This window comes from Copadichromis virginalis, linkage group LG15 (assembly GCF_057382275.1).
Source record: "Copadichromis virginalis isolate Kocher_CV1m ecotype Utaka linkage group LG15, C_Virginalis_male_GT1.1, whole genome shotgun sequence".
Classification (NCBI taxonomy): domain Eukaryota; kingdom Metazoa; phylum Chordata; class Actinopteri; order Cichliformes; family Cichlidae; genus Copadichromis; species Copadichromis virginalis.
Window position 1 is genome coordinate 4,911,613 of NC_140632.1, and position 20,639 is coordinate 4,932,251.

The following is a 20,639-nucleotide window of genomic DNA, read 5'->3' on the forward strand; positions in this document are numbered from 1 at the left end:
TAGGTGTAAAGCCTGAGTTCCAACTAAAATTAAAGAAACTACAGCTACCCTCTGTTCGTGTCTTATTTTTATGTCATGAAAGCAGAGATTTATTTTTAACCACTTCCTTTTTCCACACTCAGCTCTTGTGATGAGAGAGGTGTGCTGAAAGAAACGCAACACGTTTCATTGTTTCTAATCTTGTTTCCAGCTGAGATTATACAATTCAATGTTTTCCTCACTATGTGACCTCTGAGTGCTGTTTTAAATGTCAACCAAGCAGCACTACCATTCAAATGGACATGTTTAATTGTAGAAAGGAAAAAAAGAAAGAAACCACAGCAGCTTCTTTGGAAAGACATTTATTACACAAACAATGAGTCTCTAACTTAAAATGTACAAAAAAAGAGCCCTAAAGCATGTAACATCAAACCTTTTCAGTCTTAGTTTATAAGATCTTTGAATGATATAGCTGAAGTGTTTTATAACAAGTTACTTATAACAAGTCTCATGTCCTCAGAGGTTTTAAGACGTAAAACTCAAAAATTTCCCACTTTGGAAAGTATCATGAGGACTTCAACAACTTCCTCTATTTACATTTTATAAAGGAAAAAAAAAGACAGCGAGCTAGGCACATTACATTCAGTCTGCATGATCCTAAAAATATATATTTGAGCTGATATTTAAATATATTTTTGTCCATCGTTGTTGCTGGTGTACTACTGAAACTGAAACCAGCATCTTTAAAGTGACAAGGCAGACTGAAATGCACTGAGGAACCAAAGCTGCCAGTACTCAACTCAAAATCCAGTGTTACCAAACTGTACTGCTCTACAAGCTGACCGTTTAACAAAGAAAAAAAACTGCAGTCACACAACATGATCAGGAACACAGCATGTGGCATACACACTAGTATCATCAGAAACATAAATAGTCCATTACATAAGCACATCTGCACAAAAAGGAACTTCATCCACACAAAGAAACCTGGACAGCGACATGATAATGGCAACGATTACGCACGAGCAGGTAGCAACAAGTACATGTAAAGAAAGCACAGAGCGTTTTTGTGCTATTTTCAGTCGAAAGTTCAGTGACCTTTTCATACGTGATTTATTCCACTGGCAGTGAACCAGCCTCAAAACAGCTAGAACTTCAGAAGAAGGCCGTCCCGACATTTTTAAGATTTTTTTCTTTCTTGTTTTTGAACTGTGCAGTGAACCGTTAAGAAAACAAACTCAAAATTTATCCTAGAATCATTTACAGCCGAGGACAAATCGGTCAAGAGTGTTTTAAACAATTTCATAAACTCGGGTAAAAGTGCGAGGTGGAAACCTGGTCCAAGGAAAAATAAAGGGAATTCTGCAAAGACAGCACCTGAAAGTACAGAAGAAAGTGAGACAGTTGTAAAATGATAGTATTTGCTGTTGGCTGAGGGGAGTTAAAAAAACAAAGAGCAAAATCGTAGCGGCCATCCTGCTGCTCGAGTATCTCAATAAGGCTTTCACCAAGAACATAGGGTAGACAAATTACTCATCTAGCATTACAAAGCCATATGAAAAGTTAGATATATAGGCTACGGCATGGAAGAATTTAGTTTTCTTCCATTTATTAAAAAAATGAATTCATAACTGAATGGTGGGTCTGTTAACATCTACTGATTTTAGACCATATAATCCAGTCATCATATTTAGCTTGTTATTGTAGAAAAGTTTAGAATGTCACTGTGACACTGCCTCGACATCTCATCTGTGGTTATTGCAGAAAGTCAGTGGAAACTTATGAGCCAAATGCATCAAACAAGGCGACACATGGAGCTTATTTGAGATAAAGTGGGAGTAAATAACTGATTACAAGTCAGGAATTTCATTTAGAGCCAAAGCGACTTCGAAACAACTTATTCTCAATACAGCTGTCTCGAGTACAAAGGATCTGAAAGAGCAGACTCAAAGGTCAGGAAAATACTCCAAACTGTTGCATGCTGGACGATAAGGTCACAAACAATCGCAGAAGGATCAGAGGGAGTGGGGTGGGAAGCTGTGTTATGTATTACAAAGTCGACTTTTACAAATTGTTTTACAAGGCCATGAGCTGAAGAGTTTCAAAACTCATCTGAACTTTGTTGCAGATTATATGGAAAATATGATTTCTGAGGGTCAAGCAGTCATTTATCCAGCCACAATAACCACAGCACTCTCAGTAGGAGAGACGCTAAGCCACTAAATCCTTCCAAGATTGTTGATGCAGATGCATCTGTATCTGTGTTGCTGACAGTGAAATTGGTGCACTGCAGTAAGAAAGTGGGTGGAGTAAGTTGGATGACCTCAAAGTCTTGAGTGCAACCTAAAAGGCTGGATGTCAGATAGCGCAACCTCCCTAAACTCACATTATAAATTTGGTTTGGGAGTAGCTTAAGAAGGAAGCAAATCAAAGAATTTACTGTGTTCACTTTAGAAACTTGTAATCTGCAGCTGGCACTTCCCCCAGAGTCAAAATATTTGCGATGTTGAGAGTTGAGGACAGAAGTGTTTACATGTTTGCCTACTGATAAAACACAAGATGTAGGCTGAGAGCACTCCAAATAAGCAAATACATGACAAATGCGCAACAATACAGACGTCATGTTTTTTTGTTTTGCAGAGTACCAACAATTCATTCAAGAAAGAAACCAAACCTCTGAGTTTTTGTTTGTGTGACAGACACCTCCACGTTTTATGGTAACATTTTAAATAAACCGTATTCATGCTTAGATGGCAAGTTTAAACAGAAGGTATATAAAAGTATCCCTCTGCACTAAGAGACCATTTTAAGTCAACGTAAGCACTGTAGGAACAGAACCGTCACATCAAATATTACACAATCACATGCACAATGTACAAAAACACTTAACACTGCAGAAACTATCAGTAATAGAAAAGATGAAAATGTTATTTATTGTTATACTACATAAGTCATATGTATAGATTAGTAGTGTGCTTATGTGTTGTAATACACTTCATGTAAAAAACAAAACAAAACAAAAAAAGCTACAGTATCATAGCTGCCATTAATTTCTGTCCAGAAATTGCTTCAGAGCTACTTTTACATTTCTTAGTGCAAATGCAAAGTTATCTGACATACACTGGGTTTGGATTTTAAGGCCATGATTACAAAAGAGAAACTTAAACTTAACTGTACATTAAAAATATCTGGATTTTGAAAGGCCATTTATGCACAACGACTGGTCTTCATCAAGAGTTCTAAAAGATGGGGTTTTTATTAGTGGACTAAAAAAAAATTACAATAAAAAGTTGGAAAAAAGTAGCTCTATAAACACATGTAAACATACAGGAAAAACTCTGCTCTTGAAGGCAGTCAATATTGAAATATTAATATTACGGCCATGTGTTGTTTACACTCAAACAGGCCTTAACTACAAGTGGAAAAAGCCAAAAACAAAAACATTTACAAAGGGATGTCAGGGAAGCATTTAAATGGCCATGAAGACAGTTCACACAGGAACATCTGCCATCAACATGATGGGAAAGACAAAGTTTAACTGTCAACTGGCCACACCATAACTTTCAACTCACATTTTCCAAATTGAGCTTCAACAAAAGACACTGTGTAGGCACATGTAAGTCTGACTACGCTGACAGGCGAAGAAGCCCTGAACACATTCAGTGTGACACAAGAAACCGTCAGAGTTTTTGTTGCAACTGTAACTGCTGCATGAACTCAATTGGACTTGAATTTCACTGTCAACTTCGTGTCTGTCAAGCAACGCAAAAGACAACTACCATGAATGATGCAAGTAATTTTTGCTACAAGACATATGATCAGACTGATTTATACATAGATTCTCTTTTCAAACACCTTCTCATGTTGTATCCAGATTTAAATGACCAGTGTCAGGATTTAAATTAAGCTTTGTTGTACTACAACTACACTGAGAGAAGAAATTCTTAGAGCTTCTGAGTTTTGATTGCTAAAATTGTCACCAGCACGGACACAGCTTCAGTGGAAGAGATCTAGTCCGGCTCAGTGAGGAAGAACATTGAGCTGCGTCTGCCTTATTTGGTCCCCAACACAACAAGCCAATAGTAGTCCAGCAGTCAGCACTTGAAGTATGTGGCTGTCCAAAGCTGTCATTTTTGCAGCGTGTCCTTCGCAGACAGGCTGTTGACCCATACATTGCGTTTTTCACCTTTTTTTTTTAAAGATTTCTAAAAAAAAAACCCAGAAACTACAGGCTGACAGCAAAGTGTACAATGTCCACCGAAAAATTTATAAGGGTGTTTTTGTATTTTCAATTTATAATCTTAGCACACCGACTGTTTCTTTCAATAAATATTTCCCCTCATACAGGTGCACAACACATGTGCACGTTGGTGGCCAGCTGGCCGCCTCCTATAATGTTACAATGAGTGCGACTCTTAAATGAGAGACAATAAAAAGTCAACACCAACTTTTTTTTTTTAGGTTAGCTTGGTGTGTCAGGGCCCTAAGGCAGCCGGCAGCCTAAATGTAGGCCACAGCATGCTGCCTATCTGAGAGTCCGGGGGGTGGGTGTGTATTGTGGGGCACGCATTACTTTCGGTCCATCTGTCTCTGTATGCAACCAACCACCAATCCTTGTCTTCCTTCCCATCTCAAGTCTATAGGATTACTATGAAGGCCTAGTTCAGGTCTAATCTGCTTTTAAACTGGACTGAACAGATCGCTCTTTCTCATTCTCTGTCTTCTTCCAAAAGAGTGGCCTGCAGTTTAACACAGATGCTGGTGTCTCCGCTCCGCAGAGCCTGAAGAAAGAGGTCTGTTTGTTTTTTCAGCCGGTCTATGTCGTTCTGCGTGCGCTGGTTCTGCTTGAGGAGCTCCTTGGTACGGAGTGTGATGTCTAGCAGGCCAGATTTGCTCAGGATGTTGTAAGTGTTGCAGAAGCGCTTCCTTCTTGTGTCAGCATCACCGTCACTGTCGTTACCTTCACTCAGTGAGACGACCGCTGGGGAAACAGGGAGTGTAAAGTTTTTGGATCCAGTAGCATGACTGAAAGACAGCAAAGTCGTACAGTCTGCCTGGCTGACAGCCGATGAAGGCCTCTCCCTCACAGGAGTGGTGTTGGTTTCTCCTGTTAAGAGACATGATCTGCTCTGGAGCAAAGGAGACATTGTGGTGGGGGTTGCAGGAAGACCAGGAGTGGTTGGGCCAGAGTTACCAGCACTATTACATAAACTTCTCTGTGGCTTCTCTCGCTGACAGTGTTCCCGAGTGATGGAGGTCAAAGTACTACATTTCTCTGACCCTGAAGAAGAAGAGGAGGAGTAAGTTGAGGGGGCAGTTCCTCTTCCTGAGGAGCTAGAGCTGTCCCCGGGATGTGGGGCAATCTTTGGGTAGGATTTTAGGATTGGAAAATACTTCTTAGGGCGTCTGTGTTTAGAGTTGGCCTCTTTGGTGCCTGAGGAAGCTTGACGAGAAACCACAGGCTGGATAAAGACCACCTGAGGCTGCTGAACCACCTCCACAGTTGGACTAAACCCCCAGGGCTTCAGAGCAGGAGGATTCTCTCCAGGCTGCAAACAACAAGAGGGATATTGAAAGCTCTGAAAATCAGGTCAGCATCACAGCTCATACAGTCCCTTAAGGAGCTCCTGGGTGCTCACATAGCAACCAGTTGTTGTGTGATCATCTCATTTCTTTCTGAAGAGTACCCACACAGTACAAGTCTACATACCACACTTTAACCCAAAAAGGACATATTTATGAGACAGCTGTCATTCTCCACTTGCCATCACTAGCAGAATCTCCAGTCTTCAGTGGGTTTAAGCAGTTTTCACACACAACCTTGGGACAATGTTGGAAGAATCAGGTCAAAACATCATCCTAAGTTACCCTTTCTCATACAACACATACAGACCCAAGTCCATTTCAGATGTGCTCTCATTACAGGAAATACAATGATACAGTGTTATAGGTGTAGGCGCCGGAGCTAATACACATGACACCCACTCGCTGAGGTTACACCATGCAAATACCTGTGCACAATCAAGCATCACACAGTGCTCTACTAGGTTACCAATCATTTAATGTTTGACCTGACCACTTCTGACTTTGTGTTCTCACATGTGTCCCCGTCTGCTAATGTCTAGAAAAGCTCAAAGCTACAGAACATGTGTGAAAATGGTTTTAGAAACCACAGAATTACAGTTAGCAAATAAGGTTTTCGTTTCGCTTTTCTCAGTAGCTCCCCCATATTCTCTGTCACACATTTTCACACATCCAGTTACTTGCCATCTCTGGGGGCACTGAAATAAATCTTTTGCACACAAATATCGCTAAATCAACTTCCTTGTCAATATAGATGGCCTGGCCCACCAATTTCTGACTTTAATGTCAGGCCCTGACATGTGGCTCATTCCTTAGGAGAAAAACAAGTGTGACCCAATCAGTGCACCCGAATTTATTATTTCTGCTAAAATAAACTGGAAAAACAAGGCAAAAAAAAATAAGCTTGAGATGCACACAGTTACATTTTATGAAGACAAATCCTTGAAAGCTGTACTTTATCAAAACACCATGTTGGTATCACCGAAACACAATTAAGAGCAACACCACTATTCCTAATGAAATTCTTCAGATGCCATAAGAAAAAAAAGGCATAATTAAGACAACGTAGTTCTTGGTTTGATACTGTGAATGGAATTCAAGAGATTATTTATTTTGGGGGTTTTTTGTTTGGCTTTTTTTTTTCTCGTTGGAATATTGTGGTTTTATAATGAAGTCTTTCCCCAAATTACCTGCTTGAGCAGGACATTGTTCATGATGATCATGGGAGAGAGCCCACCCACCACTGCAAGTCCAGAAGGGTGGGTCCCTGAGCCAGTGGTCCGTGGTCCCTGCTGTACAACAGGGTGTGGTGAATCCTCAGAATCTGTGGTGTCCATCGTGCTCATGTGCTCTGAGCTCGCATCTATAGATCAGATGAAAGGGGTTAATTGGGGTTCAATTCAAATTAAATGTCATCTTCAGAAACACTTCAATATTTTGATATGAAGGAGTGTAACTAAACCTGAAAAGCCAGAGTCTCTCTCTGAATCAGCTTGGGAGCGTCCAGGCTTCATGATGACAGGAAGGTTTCCTGCCCTGGTGTGATTCTCTGCCTTCCTCTTTGTGGTCATCGCTCTTCCCGCAGCACTGACAAGGTCCAGCTCTCCGGAAGCTTTCACAAAACTACATCAGCACATCAAAGGCGAAAGCTGAGACAACACTAAGTAGGCCCTCTTTACATAGCAATGGCAGGACATAAAGTTGTAAAGTCAGAAATAGACACTGTTGGTCATCTTTTTAGCTGACGCGACCAGTTACATAGACATAAAGTTTTTTAAGACTGTAATAAACAACTCCCTCTTCTTGGTGTGGGTGCTTTAGATTCATTTGACCTCATTAAACAATTCCAGCTGAATTTATAAGAACACAAACCCACAATATTAGCCATTGGGTCATCTTTTATTTATATTTCACCCAAAACGTGTGTGATTAACGTAACTAAATGGAAATACAAGAAAACTTCGCCTGCATAAAATATAAATGTCAAATTATTCAGCTGTACCCAATCTACATAGATAAATACAGTCACTAAATAAAGCTATTACAGTGCATGCGATGAAGGGTAGTTCTTTGGGATAAATAACTACCGTTTAAAGTAACTTACAATAAGACAAAGAACACTTGTGAAACGCAAAATAGACGACCTCATTATTACAGTCAGGATTAGCTACGTTAAGCTAACCAACTAGCTAACCATTGTTTACGCTAACCAAAGGTTGATAGCCAAGCTAACGTCAGAGCGTCAACTCGCACTAGTACTATACTGTCACTATTAGTAGTGACAGTATACACACACAAAAAACCGCAAAACGTTTAAAACTTCGAATACACCTACTTCGTCCTTGGTGCTGCTTAAACGTCGTAGTCCTTAAAGCCGACGTATACGACCGTATATCCGGGTAGAGGCTATAGCTGCAACTCAACAACTTCTCTTCGGTGGGGTCGCTGGTGCTGCTGCCCAGATACGTTGACTAGAACTCGCTGGTCCACGGTACCGTACACGAGACAGACCGCCCCTCCCTGCCCTGTCTGCTCGGTCACATGTGGAGCACGGTGGCAGCCGCCTATAGCAGATAGGTTTAATTATCCCCTTTGAGGTTCAAAGTCAAAAGCTGGTAACCGATGGTGGATGAGTTTCTGGTCACCTCATATAGCAGCCATTGTTCAAATACGTCGAAATGCAAAGGACGGTATATTCGTTAGAGCCACTGTGCCATATTTGGTAGTTAAAGGCGTGCCCTTGTCTGGAGTGTCAGCCACGTCACGTTCTCTTAGCTACAGTGCCCGCCCACCTAGACTTCTCCTGCCTCTGATTGGACAGTGGCGCCAGCAGCTGAAAAACGTGACCGCTGCCAAATGTGTGGCAAGTTAAAGGACATTGTGTTCGCTGTGCAGTTAGAGGTGTACTGTACAGCGTAGGCATCTCAAATGCACCGTTGGGGAATCCAGTGACGTGAGAGTGATCTGTTAGGCTATATTACATAATATCGTGGCTGGCCTGCAGCTAACCCAAGGAGCTCAAGTCTCCTCTGCAGCATGTCTGAAGAAATAAACAAAAGACGAGAACCTCGGAACGAACTAGAGGCCTTAAGTGTGCCGTATATGAGTAGACAAAGCCACACAATCTCATAAGAGAAGGAAAATGCTCATGTGTAAACATTTAAAATAATCAGTACCTATTTCGTTTAAAATAATTTAATAGAAAAACATGTAAAACAACAGCCAAAAACAAAACGTGGTTTATTCTTGCGTACAATTGTGACCAAAAGGATAACATGAAAAGTTAAAACTACTTTTATAATCTTAATTTGAATACAATTTGTGTAGAGTAATGGCTATAAGGTGCTTGTTTGCATTGCACGTGACCCCAGAAAGAAAAGGGGGCAGTCAAGCTGAAGAATGAATCCTATGAAACTTGGTATAGCTTAGGAGGCAGCGGAGACTTGGGAGGGAGCTGACAAGTACCAGCAAGCCAAGCAGAGTACATTCATGGGAGTGGCTGAAGAAAAACCCGGGTGTGGAAGGAGTTCAGTGAGACCATGGAGCTGGATTTTCATTCAGAGGACAAAGAGGCTTCCCATGTACATTGTATACTGTGCTGCTGACTACACATGGCATCATCCAGACATTGCTCAAGTGTTGTCCATCATATTTGACAACCACCAGTCTTTAGGCCTGTGTAGCTGGGGACTTATTCACTTGGTCCCATATCGTCACCATGGTTGTCACAAAGTGGCGGATAAGATATTGCCACGGTCACATGTCTTCAATACCTCAATAGCCAGGTCGTGGAGTACTTCGAAGATCTCCTCAATTCAACTGACACACCTGCAGTGGAAGCTGAGACTGAGGACAAAGAGGACAACTTCCCACGTCCCTGTGGCTGAGGTCACTGACATAGTTAAACAACTCCTTAATGGCAGGGTTTCCAGGGTGGATGAGATTCACCCTGAGTTTCTCAAGGCTGTAAATATTGTGGAGTTGTTGACATTAGGTGGACGTCAGGAGCCGTCACACTGAACTAGCAGATTGGGGTGGTGGTTCTTGCAGACGTTCTTCTCATTACGAAAGGGGGCTGGTACATGTGTTCCAACCTTTGGGGATCACCCTTCTTAGCTTTGCTTGGAAGGAGGAAGGAGGAAAGATGTGGTTTTTGTTCTTGTCGTGGAATACTGGACCAGCTCTTTGTCCTCTGAAGGATATTCAAAGGTGCGTGGGAGTTTGCTCAGTCTACATGTGGTAGACTTGGGGAAGGGATTCAGCTGCATCCCCCTGCATGTTCTGTAAAGAGTATGGGGTACCAGGAATGATTTTATATATTCTGGTTATCTGTTCCATGTATAACTCTGGTGAGAGCTTGGGTCACATTACCAGTCATGAGTCAGAGTTTTTCTCTGTGGATGTGGGACTGCACAACACTGGCTGCCATTTGACACCATTTCTGTTTATGGACAGAATTTCAATGTACGGCCAAGGCATGGAAGGTGTTGTCAGAATGTCATCTCTGCTTTTTGCAGATGATGTGATTCTGTTGGCTTAAATGTGCAGAAACCTTCAGCTCACACGGAGGCAGGTTGCAGCCAAATGTGAAGCAGCTGGGAGGAGAATTAGATCCAGAAAAGGGTTGAGTGCTCACTCCAGGTGACGTCCTTTCCTATGTTAACATGTTTTAATAACTTTTCGTTTGGGGACTTGTGACACTGAATGTGACACTACACATTCTGTTTCAATATTTGCTTAAAATGCATTTAAACATAATTCAGAAACATTTTTGAAACTTCTAACTACTCAATTTTTGTTTGTTTTTTTGTTTTTGTTTTTATTGTTGTTGTTGTTGTTTGTTTTTTTTTTGGGGGGGGGGCATAAAGAGAGTAATACATGGTACTTATTTCTCATCTATGAATTCAGAATTCAGTGATGACTGATTTAATTCATTAAATGCTTGCTCCTTGTCTAGTGAGCTTGATAATCCACATTTGTGAAATACTATATAAGGAAGCGTTGCTTTCAACCACACTCTTATCTCACATGAACCTGAAAGGCCCTGTATGCAATACAAATAAGTGAATAACAGTACGGTGGCATGGTGGTTAGCACTGTTGCCGCACAGCAAGGAGGTCCTGAGTTCAATTCCGCCATCAGGCCGGGGTCTTTCTGTGTGGAGTTTGCATGTTCTCCCCGTGTTTGCGTGGGGTCCCTCTGGGTACTCTAGCTTCCTCCCACCGTCCAAAGACATGCACTTAGTAGGGATAGGTTAATTGATTAATGCAAATTGCCCATAGGTGTGAATGGTTGTCTTTCTGTGTGTGTTAGCTCTGCGACAGACTGGCAACCTGTGCAGGGTGTACCCTGCCTCTTGCCCTAGGACAGCTGGGATAGGCTCCAGTGCCCCCCGCGACCCTGAGAAGGATAAGCGAATGGATGGACAGTACTCGCCTGTTCTTTGCACACTGTTTTCTGCAGATAAAGGTCTTATAGTGTCCTCACATTACAGACCCTAATCGTCTGCAAATCTAGATAACAGAGAGGGGGTTTAGGTTTTTTTTTTTAAGAATTGGAGTGGGTTTTATTTCATGACCTTACTATGTTTCACAGTAAACCACCATTCGTGTATTCGGTGTTCATGACAAAAAAACAAAAATACTGCATGTAAAGAATTATCCTAAGTTTGCTGACTCTTTGTTAAATTATGCAATAGTTTTCTTGTGATTCTTAGCCATTTTGTGCATTTTCTGTCCCTGCATGGTTGATTTTGGTCAGAGAATAACTAGAAAATCAGTACTTTAAAAAAATGACTACGTGCTAATGTACTAATACATTCTACACTAACCGGAAACAACATTAAAACCACCAGGTGAAGAAGACATGAAAAGTAGCTAATACTGATTGTCTTATTTTAGTGGAAACTTTGAGTATTGGACTTTTCCAGGAACCACTTAGGTACATGGCAATCACATGCCTCGCAGTTTCACTCCAAAAACATAATTTTCATGGGATTGGTTCAAGAAATGCACACAAAAAATATTATAAAAGATACGAAGAATTTCCCCCATGTTTAAACTCTTTAGATCCAATCTTGTGGAATACCTACCAGATGGACTGATCAAGCCTGTGTCACTGAAGTCCCACCGTGCAACCCAGAGATTCGTGGATCCCTGGGAAGCATCAGTCGGACCTACACATTACAATTTCGTGCCTGAAAACTGGGGACCGGAAAAGACTTCTATCCTATTCTTTAAGTGATGAAACTCACCGGCATGTTGCAGTGAGCATTTACCAGTCAGTCAGGCACAGCAGTAATTTCGTCTTTGACAGCCTAATACAACTTCCTAAATTGCCTAGAGGTGCAGCATGCACACACAGACGTGTGCAATATTTCTTTTTTAAACATGCAATACACTATACGAAAAGAAAACAAGCATCATTTTTGATTTTTTGGTTTGCCTAGCTTCTCCAACACATGAATTATGTCTTTTTCATCCCAGCAAATATGTTTTATTTTATATTCCCTGAAATCTTAGCCTGATGATGTTACTGTCAGTTATTGTTAAATTTACAAAACAATTCACGATACAGAATGTTTTTTAAACAAGCGATTTATTCAATTTTTTATTCTGAGCAAACAACAAGTTAATTTTCATACAAACACTTCATCCAACAGCCAAACTGTGTGTTTGTGTGCGTTCATTCAGCATGGGTTAGTCTGTTGGCCAGTGTGTTTGTTTGTGTCTGACATTATATATACTATGTGGAACTTTCTGAATCTGTTCCTCAAAACTGTTCCTAAAACCTGATGCTGGGGACTTTTACTCGCTCTCACTCTGGGTAAGTTCACTGTCCTCACTGAGAGAATAACCCTAACTGTCCAATCACAGTTCTTGTGCCCAGTGACAGCACTGACAGGAACTCCCCTCTTTTCACTCTCTGTGCAGAGCAGTTTATACACCACTCTGCATTTAATCCTTATTTATTCAAATCTGTCTGTCTTCCAGAATGTGTCTTTCGTCCCCTCCCCTCCCCTCCAGCAGGTCACCCCTACCTGAGTCTGGTTCTCCTTTTAAAATGGAGTTTTTCCTTCCCACTGTCTCCAAGCGCTTGCTCATAAAGATTCGTCTGATGTTTGGGATTTTCTCTATTTTTTGTAGGGTCTTTACCTCACAATATAAAGCATGTTGAAGTGGCTGCTGTTGTGATTTGGTGTTATATAAGTAAAACTGAATTGATCCGAAGTTAGTATAAGTTCATATTAGTGGTTGGTTTGACTATGTATACACACCACCACCCAGTGCTCTCGAAACATTAACACAGAGGTTCTCATGAGGACTCCAGTTCCTGTTCCAACACGCCTGATTCAAAAGATCACCTGGGTATTATATGCTGTAACAGCTTGTTAGCAAGACAATCATCGGATCAATGGTAGCAGGGTGGCGCCTAAAGCAATCAGTTTCCATAACAACAGAACCTCTGCTTTAGTTTTTGCCCCAAGAAAAGTGATCTAACTGCATAATGTTTCCCTGAGGTAAGAAACCCCTAAACAAATGCTGTTTTAGGAAACTAATTATATCAAAATCTATTTACAAACAACCAAATATACTTCTTTATATATTTGTGTACATGCTCATAGGTTTTAATTTAAACTTGTAAAAATAATATTAGTCTTGGCAGTAGCTGGCACCACATCCAATGTGGATTTTGTTCCTGACAAGAGTGCTTCGCCACCAGGTCAAAGGTCAGTCCCTCATCTCCTCCTCATTTTACTGAACAATAGGTTGCCTTCAGTCATTAAATTAAATGGACACTGCAATAACCCAAAAAATTCTGGTTTGTTGTTTGAGGTTAACACCACGCCACAGAGGGATAAACATGCGACCTATCCAGAGTGTTCCCCACCTTTCCTCCTATCACCGCTGGGATAGACTCCGATCAGAAAAAGATCATTTTCCATGATAAAAACATGATATAGGATTAAAATAATAATAATAATAATGACTTGGCTGGGGGGGGGGGTTCTCACTTTTTATATTTTTATTTTTATTTTTAGTCATTGTGAACAAAATAGATACATATATAAATATTCTTTTATATACAAATGGCACAAAAATGCAGACAGCAGAATAAAAATCACAAAGACACCACATGCCATTAAGCTGACAAGTTAATAAACACTTAAGGGATGGATTTAGGCTTTAAACCTGGTTGAAAAGCTCAAAGCATTCCAGCCATTATCTCTGATCCTATTCTGTATGTGTTCTGTATACTGTGTCTGTTTTGAAAACGTAACACAGCAGCAAGCTTAAAGTGAAAAGATAAATAGATGAAAACGGAAAAATGGAGGCCATGGCCAAAGGAACTGTACACATCCAGGGTTAGGGTTGCTTTGGTGATTACTCAGCAAAAACCCCCAAAACAAAACAGTATATAAGTTATAAAATATATGGGAATGGATGGAGATATGTGATGTTCACCACTCCATATTCACCAGGTGCAAATCAGCGAAGAGTGATCTTCTTGTCTGGAACTGGCACCTAAAAAGACAGAAACATACGAATGAAGGGGTTAAATTATTATTTTAAATAAAGATGTTCCGAATTGCTTGTGTCCAATCCCGCTCTATCTATAAAACTCTGGACGTTAAAGTCAATATGAGACTGGAGAGTATAAAAAGCTTCCTCAGATGACAAAATGGAAGGTTTTCACCTTGTTTTGTGTCCACTTGTGAAGAAAAATAGTCCTGAAGTTTTACAGGTGTTTAGTTAACATTAAAAAGCAGAAACCACCCAAACACTGCATCCAATGCTTGCCCCTTTCAAGATAACTTGAGCATATGTAGAGCCATTCCCTCCTATATAGTTAGATGTCTATGAGGTTGAGTGTTTTTTTTAATGTCACATCCCAAACTAATCCTCAAATTTCAAATGGGATTTGAATGCTATGATACCCACTGATGTGCTAAATTCAATCTCAGCCCTGCACATCACCACTAAGTTGGCAGTTCTGATATTTTACGATTGATTACAAAACAAGCCGACAGCGCCTGCGAGGTCAGACAGCGCCACGGTCTAAAGTGAAGTTTCTTAGAAATTAAAGGTAAATCATCCTCCTGGACAAACAAAGTCAACACTCAAACGTTCGCTAAACGTTCACATGACGACATCAAAGAGAATATTTATGTCCCTCAAGTTGCAAATATAGTTCAGCCTTCTGAATCTGATGGAAAAAATTAAAGCTGTGCTGCAACTGTGTGGTCCCCGGACCACTAAACAGTGGGTTGCGAGACAGCAGCTCTCCAGGCCTGAGTTACGGCGTACAAATCATGACCAGAACAGGCAGAACACCGAGACCACACGTGTTCCTCGGCTGCTTTTGTTTGAAAAACCTGCAGACCACCACCAAGCAGACAAACTGAAGTCCAAAGGGTGGTTTAGTAGGGGAATTTTGGTAATGGTAAGACCAGGAAACCACAACTTCAAACTTAAAACCCCCCGAAACAACCTAAGTTATTTTCAAGCCAGTACTTAAAAGACCCAACTCAGTCACTGCAGATCCTACTGGCTCTGATGATATGATCACCGTGCTCAGCTGAAGCTAGTATCAAGTTTAAAAACTCATATCCTCTTGAGGCTTCTAAATTGAAATTCCCTTCTTGTGTTACCACAGTTCAGACAGTGACAAAATGAATTTCTCCTTTACTAAGGAGGCTGTGACTTTGGAAGACATCCAAGTGATTCACCCAGCGGAGACTGCTCAGACTACATTTGCACACCTCACCTCTTATGTTAGTTTCACCCAATGCAATTTTGCCCTAAAAAGAAAAAAAAGACTGTGGATTTCATCTTTCACTGCATGAATTTATTTGATAATAAGAGTTCCTTTCAGGAGGTGATGAAAAGACGAGCCTATTATGGGAGCGATTTCTGCGTGCAACAGTTGCAGAGAGCTACTTAGTGGCATCGTTTCTTTTGTTTACCTGCAGTACAGACACAGACTTCTTTCCAAATCTCACACCGGCCATTAGCAACCAAGGTTTTCTGTTATAAATTTGAAGCATCAAGCTCATGTTCGGAGGCACATTTTTGAAAAATCTGAATGTATGAGGAGGCCATTATGCAGAGCAACTTCATAAGGTGCCACCTGATGCTGTTGGTTACAATGTACCCATTTCACTCTTTGAGGCAAAGTTGTAATTGTGCATTAATTTACTGCTCATTACATAATAATTCCCCTTGTAAAAAAAATCAATAATAAAAGAAAAAAAGCACATTAGAGAGAGAGAGAGCTGGTAGTGTCTCTGATCTGTCTGTAAAATGATGGCTCTGCTGTTGCTCTGGGACTGAACTGCTTGGATTTATTGAAATCCTGATAAATAAAATGTATCTTCCCCTGCGTAGAGGTTAGATTTGAACATGTTGTCAGATGCGATTTCAAAGTCAGAGTGGAACCGTTATCCCCAAATGCCAGAAAAAAAACAAAAACCTATGAGTTAGTGCAAACATAGTGAAGAGTTGTGCGCTCAGAGGCTCGGCTGCCTGCTGTAACTAAGAATGTAGATATAGAAGCCTCGGCGCTTCCTCATGCATGATATTTTTTTCTCTCCGATAAAAGATTTTTAAACTTAACCTTCAGACTATCAGTAACCCTGGACTATTGCAAATACTTCGCGACCTTACAGAAGCACAGACTCATCAGAAGTACTTGTTGAATTTATCCAGGGTCATCAAAGGGAAGAGCAACACAGCAGCACCCAGACTATTATGATATTGCTTAGCTTTGCTGCCCTTGGTGGTCTGGCAAAGGGGAGGAAACACTGATGAATGTAGCTGTAAATGCCCAAACATCATTTAAAAAGAAAAGTGTGTGTGAGTGCCACAGGGGAGCAATCAGTCTCTTACTTTCTACAGCCATTTCTTGGTATGTTTCCTCCTCCGAGGTCTGCTCTCAGTGGACTTGCTGCTGCTGCTGCTGCAGGAGAAAGACATCAGAAATATTGATGTTTTCAACTCTGATAGACAAAACACTCATTACTCACTGTGTTACTTACTGACTTAATTACTGATCTTTCATAGTACGGAAGATTCTCAGGGTCTCTAAGAGAAGAAACAAACCACAGACACATTTAGAAGTCAGCTGTGGCATAACTAATAATCTTGGATCTAGTGTTTAATAGAAAGATGAGGTTTTCAGTAAAGGACCTGCATTGACACTGCTGATGTTCTAGAAATGTGAGCTCCACGGGCTGTTCTTGGGAAGAAATCTTCAGCTGAGAAAATAAAAAAGAAGAAGCTGAAACTCTACATGAAGGTAAACACTGAATCTAAACAGAAAATATTTCTCCAATACTGGCTTCACTTCATTGGATTCCCATTAAATCTGGAATCAAATTTAAACTCTTTCTCAAGGTCTTGAATAATATCGCTATCATATCTTGAAGACCTCATCATACCATATCAACCCCAACAGAACACTTCACTCTCACACTGCTGGCCTACTTAAGGTTTCTAGGGTATTTAAAGTAGAATGGGACGCAGAGCCTTCAGCTTTCAGGCCACTCTGTAGAACCAGTTTGGAGGCAGGAGACAAACACCCTCTCTATTTTTAATATTAAGCTTAAAACTTTCCTTTTTGATAAACCTTATAGTTTGGGCTGGATCAGGTGATCCTTAACCCTCCCTTAGTTATGTTGCAATAGGTCTAATCAGCTGGGGCTTCCCATGATTCAGTTTTTCTTTGTCACTCACCTTTTTTGACTATTATACACTGCTCTGCATATCATCATTACTTGTTTTTAATCTCTGACTCTCTGCTACATGGTCACACAACCGATCACAGCAGATGGCTAACCCTCCCTGAGCCTGGTTTGGCAGAGGTTTCTTTCTGTTAAAAGGGATTTTTTCCCTCCCACTGTCACCAATTGTTTGCTCACAGGGGGTCGTCTGAATGTTGGGGTTTTCTTGCTAATATTGTCGGGTCTTTTTCTAACAATAAAGTGCTTTGAGGCGACTGTTGTTGTAGTGTTACATAAATACAATTGATGTGAACAGAACTTGATTCACCTGCAGAGTGGCGTTGCGTTCGAGGGTAGGAAGGCACTTGAATTCCTCACCCGAACAGTAACCAGAGCATCGGCGAACCACCACACAATGAGGTATGTAGTTGTTCTCCACCGACTGGGGGTACTCATCGTACACATACACCAGCTGGTCCATGACCTGACACGAGCACTTTGCCATCACCTCAGACAACTGAATTACTACATAAGAGGTTGGATCTTAATCTTTAAGTCATTTGCAGCAGGTAGGAGAGCCTTTTCAGTGGGCCATGATAAAGGGCATCACTCTTACCTGTATTGGGACCCCCTTCATCTGATATCTGCAAATAATAAAAATAATTCAATTTGTTTGTTTTGTTTTTTTGTTTTTTTAAAAAGAGCCAAACATTGTTGGAGATAATACAGGACCAGCAAATAGCCAGGAGCCTAGAAGTTGGTAGATCAATACAGACACTGATAACACCTATAATAATACCTATACCATCTATCTATCTATGAATGTCAGTATGTAGCCCACTGAATTGTGTTAAATTAAAAGATCTTGGGGGGGATGAAACGAATAGACATGAGACATGCACTTTGAAAAATGTTGTGTTGAATATCCCATCTGTTTGATTAATAGTCTATGGCAGATCATGTCAAGTTACAGTACAAAATGAAACGAGAAACCGTTCCTCCAAGACCATGGTGCTACATGTAAGATATAACAGACCATCAACACAGGACTACATAAAGCATGTTTGTATGAGATTTAAACTACATAATGTGACCTAAAGTCCTGGCCATGTATTTACTTGGTATCAGATCATTATCAATATTTGCAGCATTGCACAGCACTTGAGGAGACTTTCTCTAGTCAGAACCAGGCATGGTGGAAATGGTTTTCATTGCAGCTACGGAGCACCCTCTGGTGTAAAAATAAAACTAGTGCAGGCACATTGATGAGATAATAAAAAAGGATGACGCAATATGGTGTGAGGAGCGCACTGCTGTGCGGCTGAAAAGCGGCAGGGGAAAAAAAGCTGTAAAATGAGCCAGCAAACAACAGCAGTGCTTCTGATTTCTCAATTGGTTTATTATCACGCGGTCAAAAAGCCTTGAAAACATGCAAAGAATAACAGTGAAGAATAGCTGCTGCGAATAGCTGAGCATTCTCTCATGGGACTGTTACACACTAACCACAGCCAAAGTAAAAGCGATGCTGAAAAAGTGAAAAGTAAAATGTGACACAGCATGAATTTTCTGAAGTTCTCACAGCCCGGCCTGCAGACTCAGGACTGGCAAAGTTCCCGATTTTTTTGAACCACAAATTGGGGCGTGCACAGTTGATCTTGGCTCTCTTCTGCCTTTTGAATGTAAGAGATCTCTTTCTCTTTTTTAAAATTCTCTCTTGGCCTCATAACCCTGCGAACACGGATGGGAACGGAGGCTTCCTAATCTCACACACAGACACTGCTTCTATAGCTCAGGCAGTATAAAAGAGCATAATTTAACGAGTTGGCTTCTGCCAAGAGTTGTTAAATGTGCCGCAGCATCCACCAGTTGGACCAGCTGCATACAACAGCTGTATTCAGCCATGACGTGCTGTGAACAACACAGTGCATTGATTAGGTTTGTAATTTATGAGGAAAGGAAGGGGGGCAGATTCATAAATGGCCTCCGGTCAGACTAAATCTGTGACCCATAGTGGAAATTCATAATAATGGTACTAACCAGTGGTTCTGTCTCACGCAGTCTGCATAGCACAAAGGAGATCTTCGTTAGTCTGATGCAATATTTTTGAAGGTGACTCTAAAGTCTTCTTCAACTCACATATCCCAGAAGCTTTTGGGAATGGATACTAAAACTATTCTGCAGTGTGTTAAAAAAAACCAACAAACCCTACACCTTATCACTGTAACCGATACTCGTTGTACGCTTAGCGCCCTGCTGGGTGATACTAAATGTGCCCGTGTGGCCTCGGGTATGAAGCTGCACACCAAGAAGAAGCGCCCAAGGGAAAATCACGCAGAAAATGTCACGATCTCCCTCATAACAGCCAGGAAACATGCAAATCGCATGCAAAATTACAGCTTGTGAGCGCGGTTTCAGCCACATTACAGCCTCTAGCTGAGCTCTGGGGCCCGTTAAATCTCTGTGTGCATGAGCAACACACATCTGACGCTATAGTTACGTCTACACAGATTATTGGTAACCCACTATGAATGCAGATAGCGCATTCACTGTGGGGGTACAGCTGTTTTATGCTGTCACGCGTGGAATCAAGTGAAAAGTCGGGGAAAAGGACAAGGTTAATTCTCTTTAACTTCACTAAACTCCAGCCAGAGAGATTCAGTCTTAAGTTTAGCCCGCTTTAACTTTGATAAGTAATGCAGTGATGGGTCTTAAACCCTTACCTTAAAAGGAAAATGAAAAGAAAAAAAAAGAGAAAATCCAATTGGTGGTGGAGTTACCTGCGCAGGTACCCGCTGAAGGACCAGCAGAAGCAGCAGGATTCCGAGGAAAGTTTGCATGCTGCTGCTGCCGGGAATGAGTTCCTGCTATCCCCTAGTCGGCCAGAAAGAAATGAAAATGTTGAAGGGAGAGCGGAGAAGCGGCTGGAGCTTTTATAACGAGCACAGTCCCGCTGGGCGAGGAAGGCTGCGATGAAAAGCGCGCGCCAGCATGGCTGAATGTATACTATATACGCTTACCATTAACCGGTGACTGTTGCAGAAAAGAATTCAAGGGAAGTGGTGATGTAAAATCAGTCCGTCCTGTCGCTCACGTACACCAACACCAGTCCCTGGGGAAATGATCCTAATGAAGCCTCGTGACTGTCTAAACCTGAGCTTAACGTTTCAGAAGTCAGTCGAATACATTTATACAAGTTTCCAACCTTCTCTCATTTCTTTATATTTTGTTCCAAACCTTTTTCTCCATTCTGGCTGCTTTTTCACTCGTTTTCAGTCCAGTTCTTGCACCTGACCATTTTCAGTGGAAAGTTTTGGTTGTTTGTTAAACCACTTAACGCTGACCTGTGAATCATTAA

General features: G+C 41.1%; 2 protein-coding genes across 3 annotated transcripts; both read right to left on the reverse strand.

Moving 5' to 3' along the window:
* Positions 1-2,880: 2,880 nt before the first annotated feature.
* cipcb (CLOCK-interacting pacemaker b) lies at positions 2,881-8,293 on the reverse strand. The gene is given in 5 exon segments (XM_085431462.1): positions 2,881-4,697; positions 4,699-5,528; positions 6,753-6,925; positions 7,025-7,185; positions 7,898-8,293. Coding segments are annotated over 4 exon segments (1,161 nt in total). The 5' UTR covers positions 7,134-7,185; positions 7,898-8,293; the 3' UTR covers positions 2,881-4,648.
* Positions 8,294-13,570: 5,277 nt separating this feature from the next.
* On the reverse strand, positions 13,571-20,397 carry LOC146691590 (vascular endothelial growth factor A-A-like). Of its 2 annotated transcripts, XM_085433489.1 has the most exons (8): positions 20,302-20,397; positions 20,062-20,155; positions 17,901-17,928; positions 17,613-17,809; positions 16,752-16,819; positions 16,601-16,646; positions 16,452-16,521; positions 13,571-14,087 (listed from the first exon to the last, which is right to left on the reverse strand). In XM_085433489.1, the coding sequence occupies exons 2-7, from the start codon at positions 20,119-20,121 to the stop codon at positions 16,498-16,500; spliced, it is 423 nt and encodes a 140-aa protein (XP_085289615.1). In that variant the 5' UTR covers positions 20,122-20,155; positions 20,302-20,397; the 3' UTR covers positions 13,571-14,087; positions 16,452-16,497. The 2 variants fall into 2 exon arrangements, with proteins under 2 accessions (XP_085289615.1, XP_085289613.1); XM_085433487.1 differs by lacking the exon at positions 20,302-20,397 and having other exon boundaries at positions 20,062-20,259.
* Between the last annotated feature and the right edge of the window lie 242 nt (positions 20,398-20,639).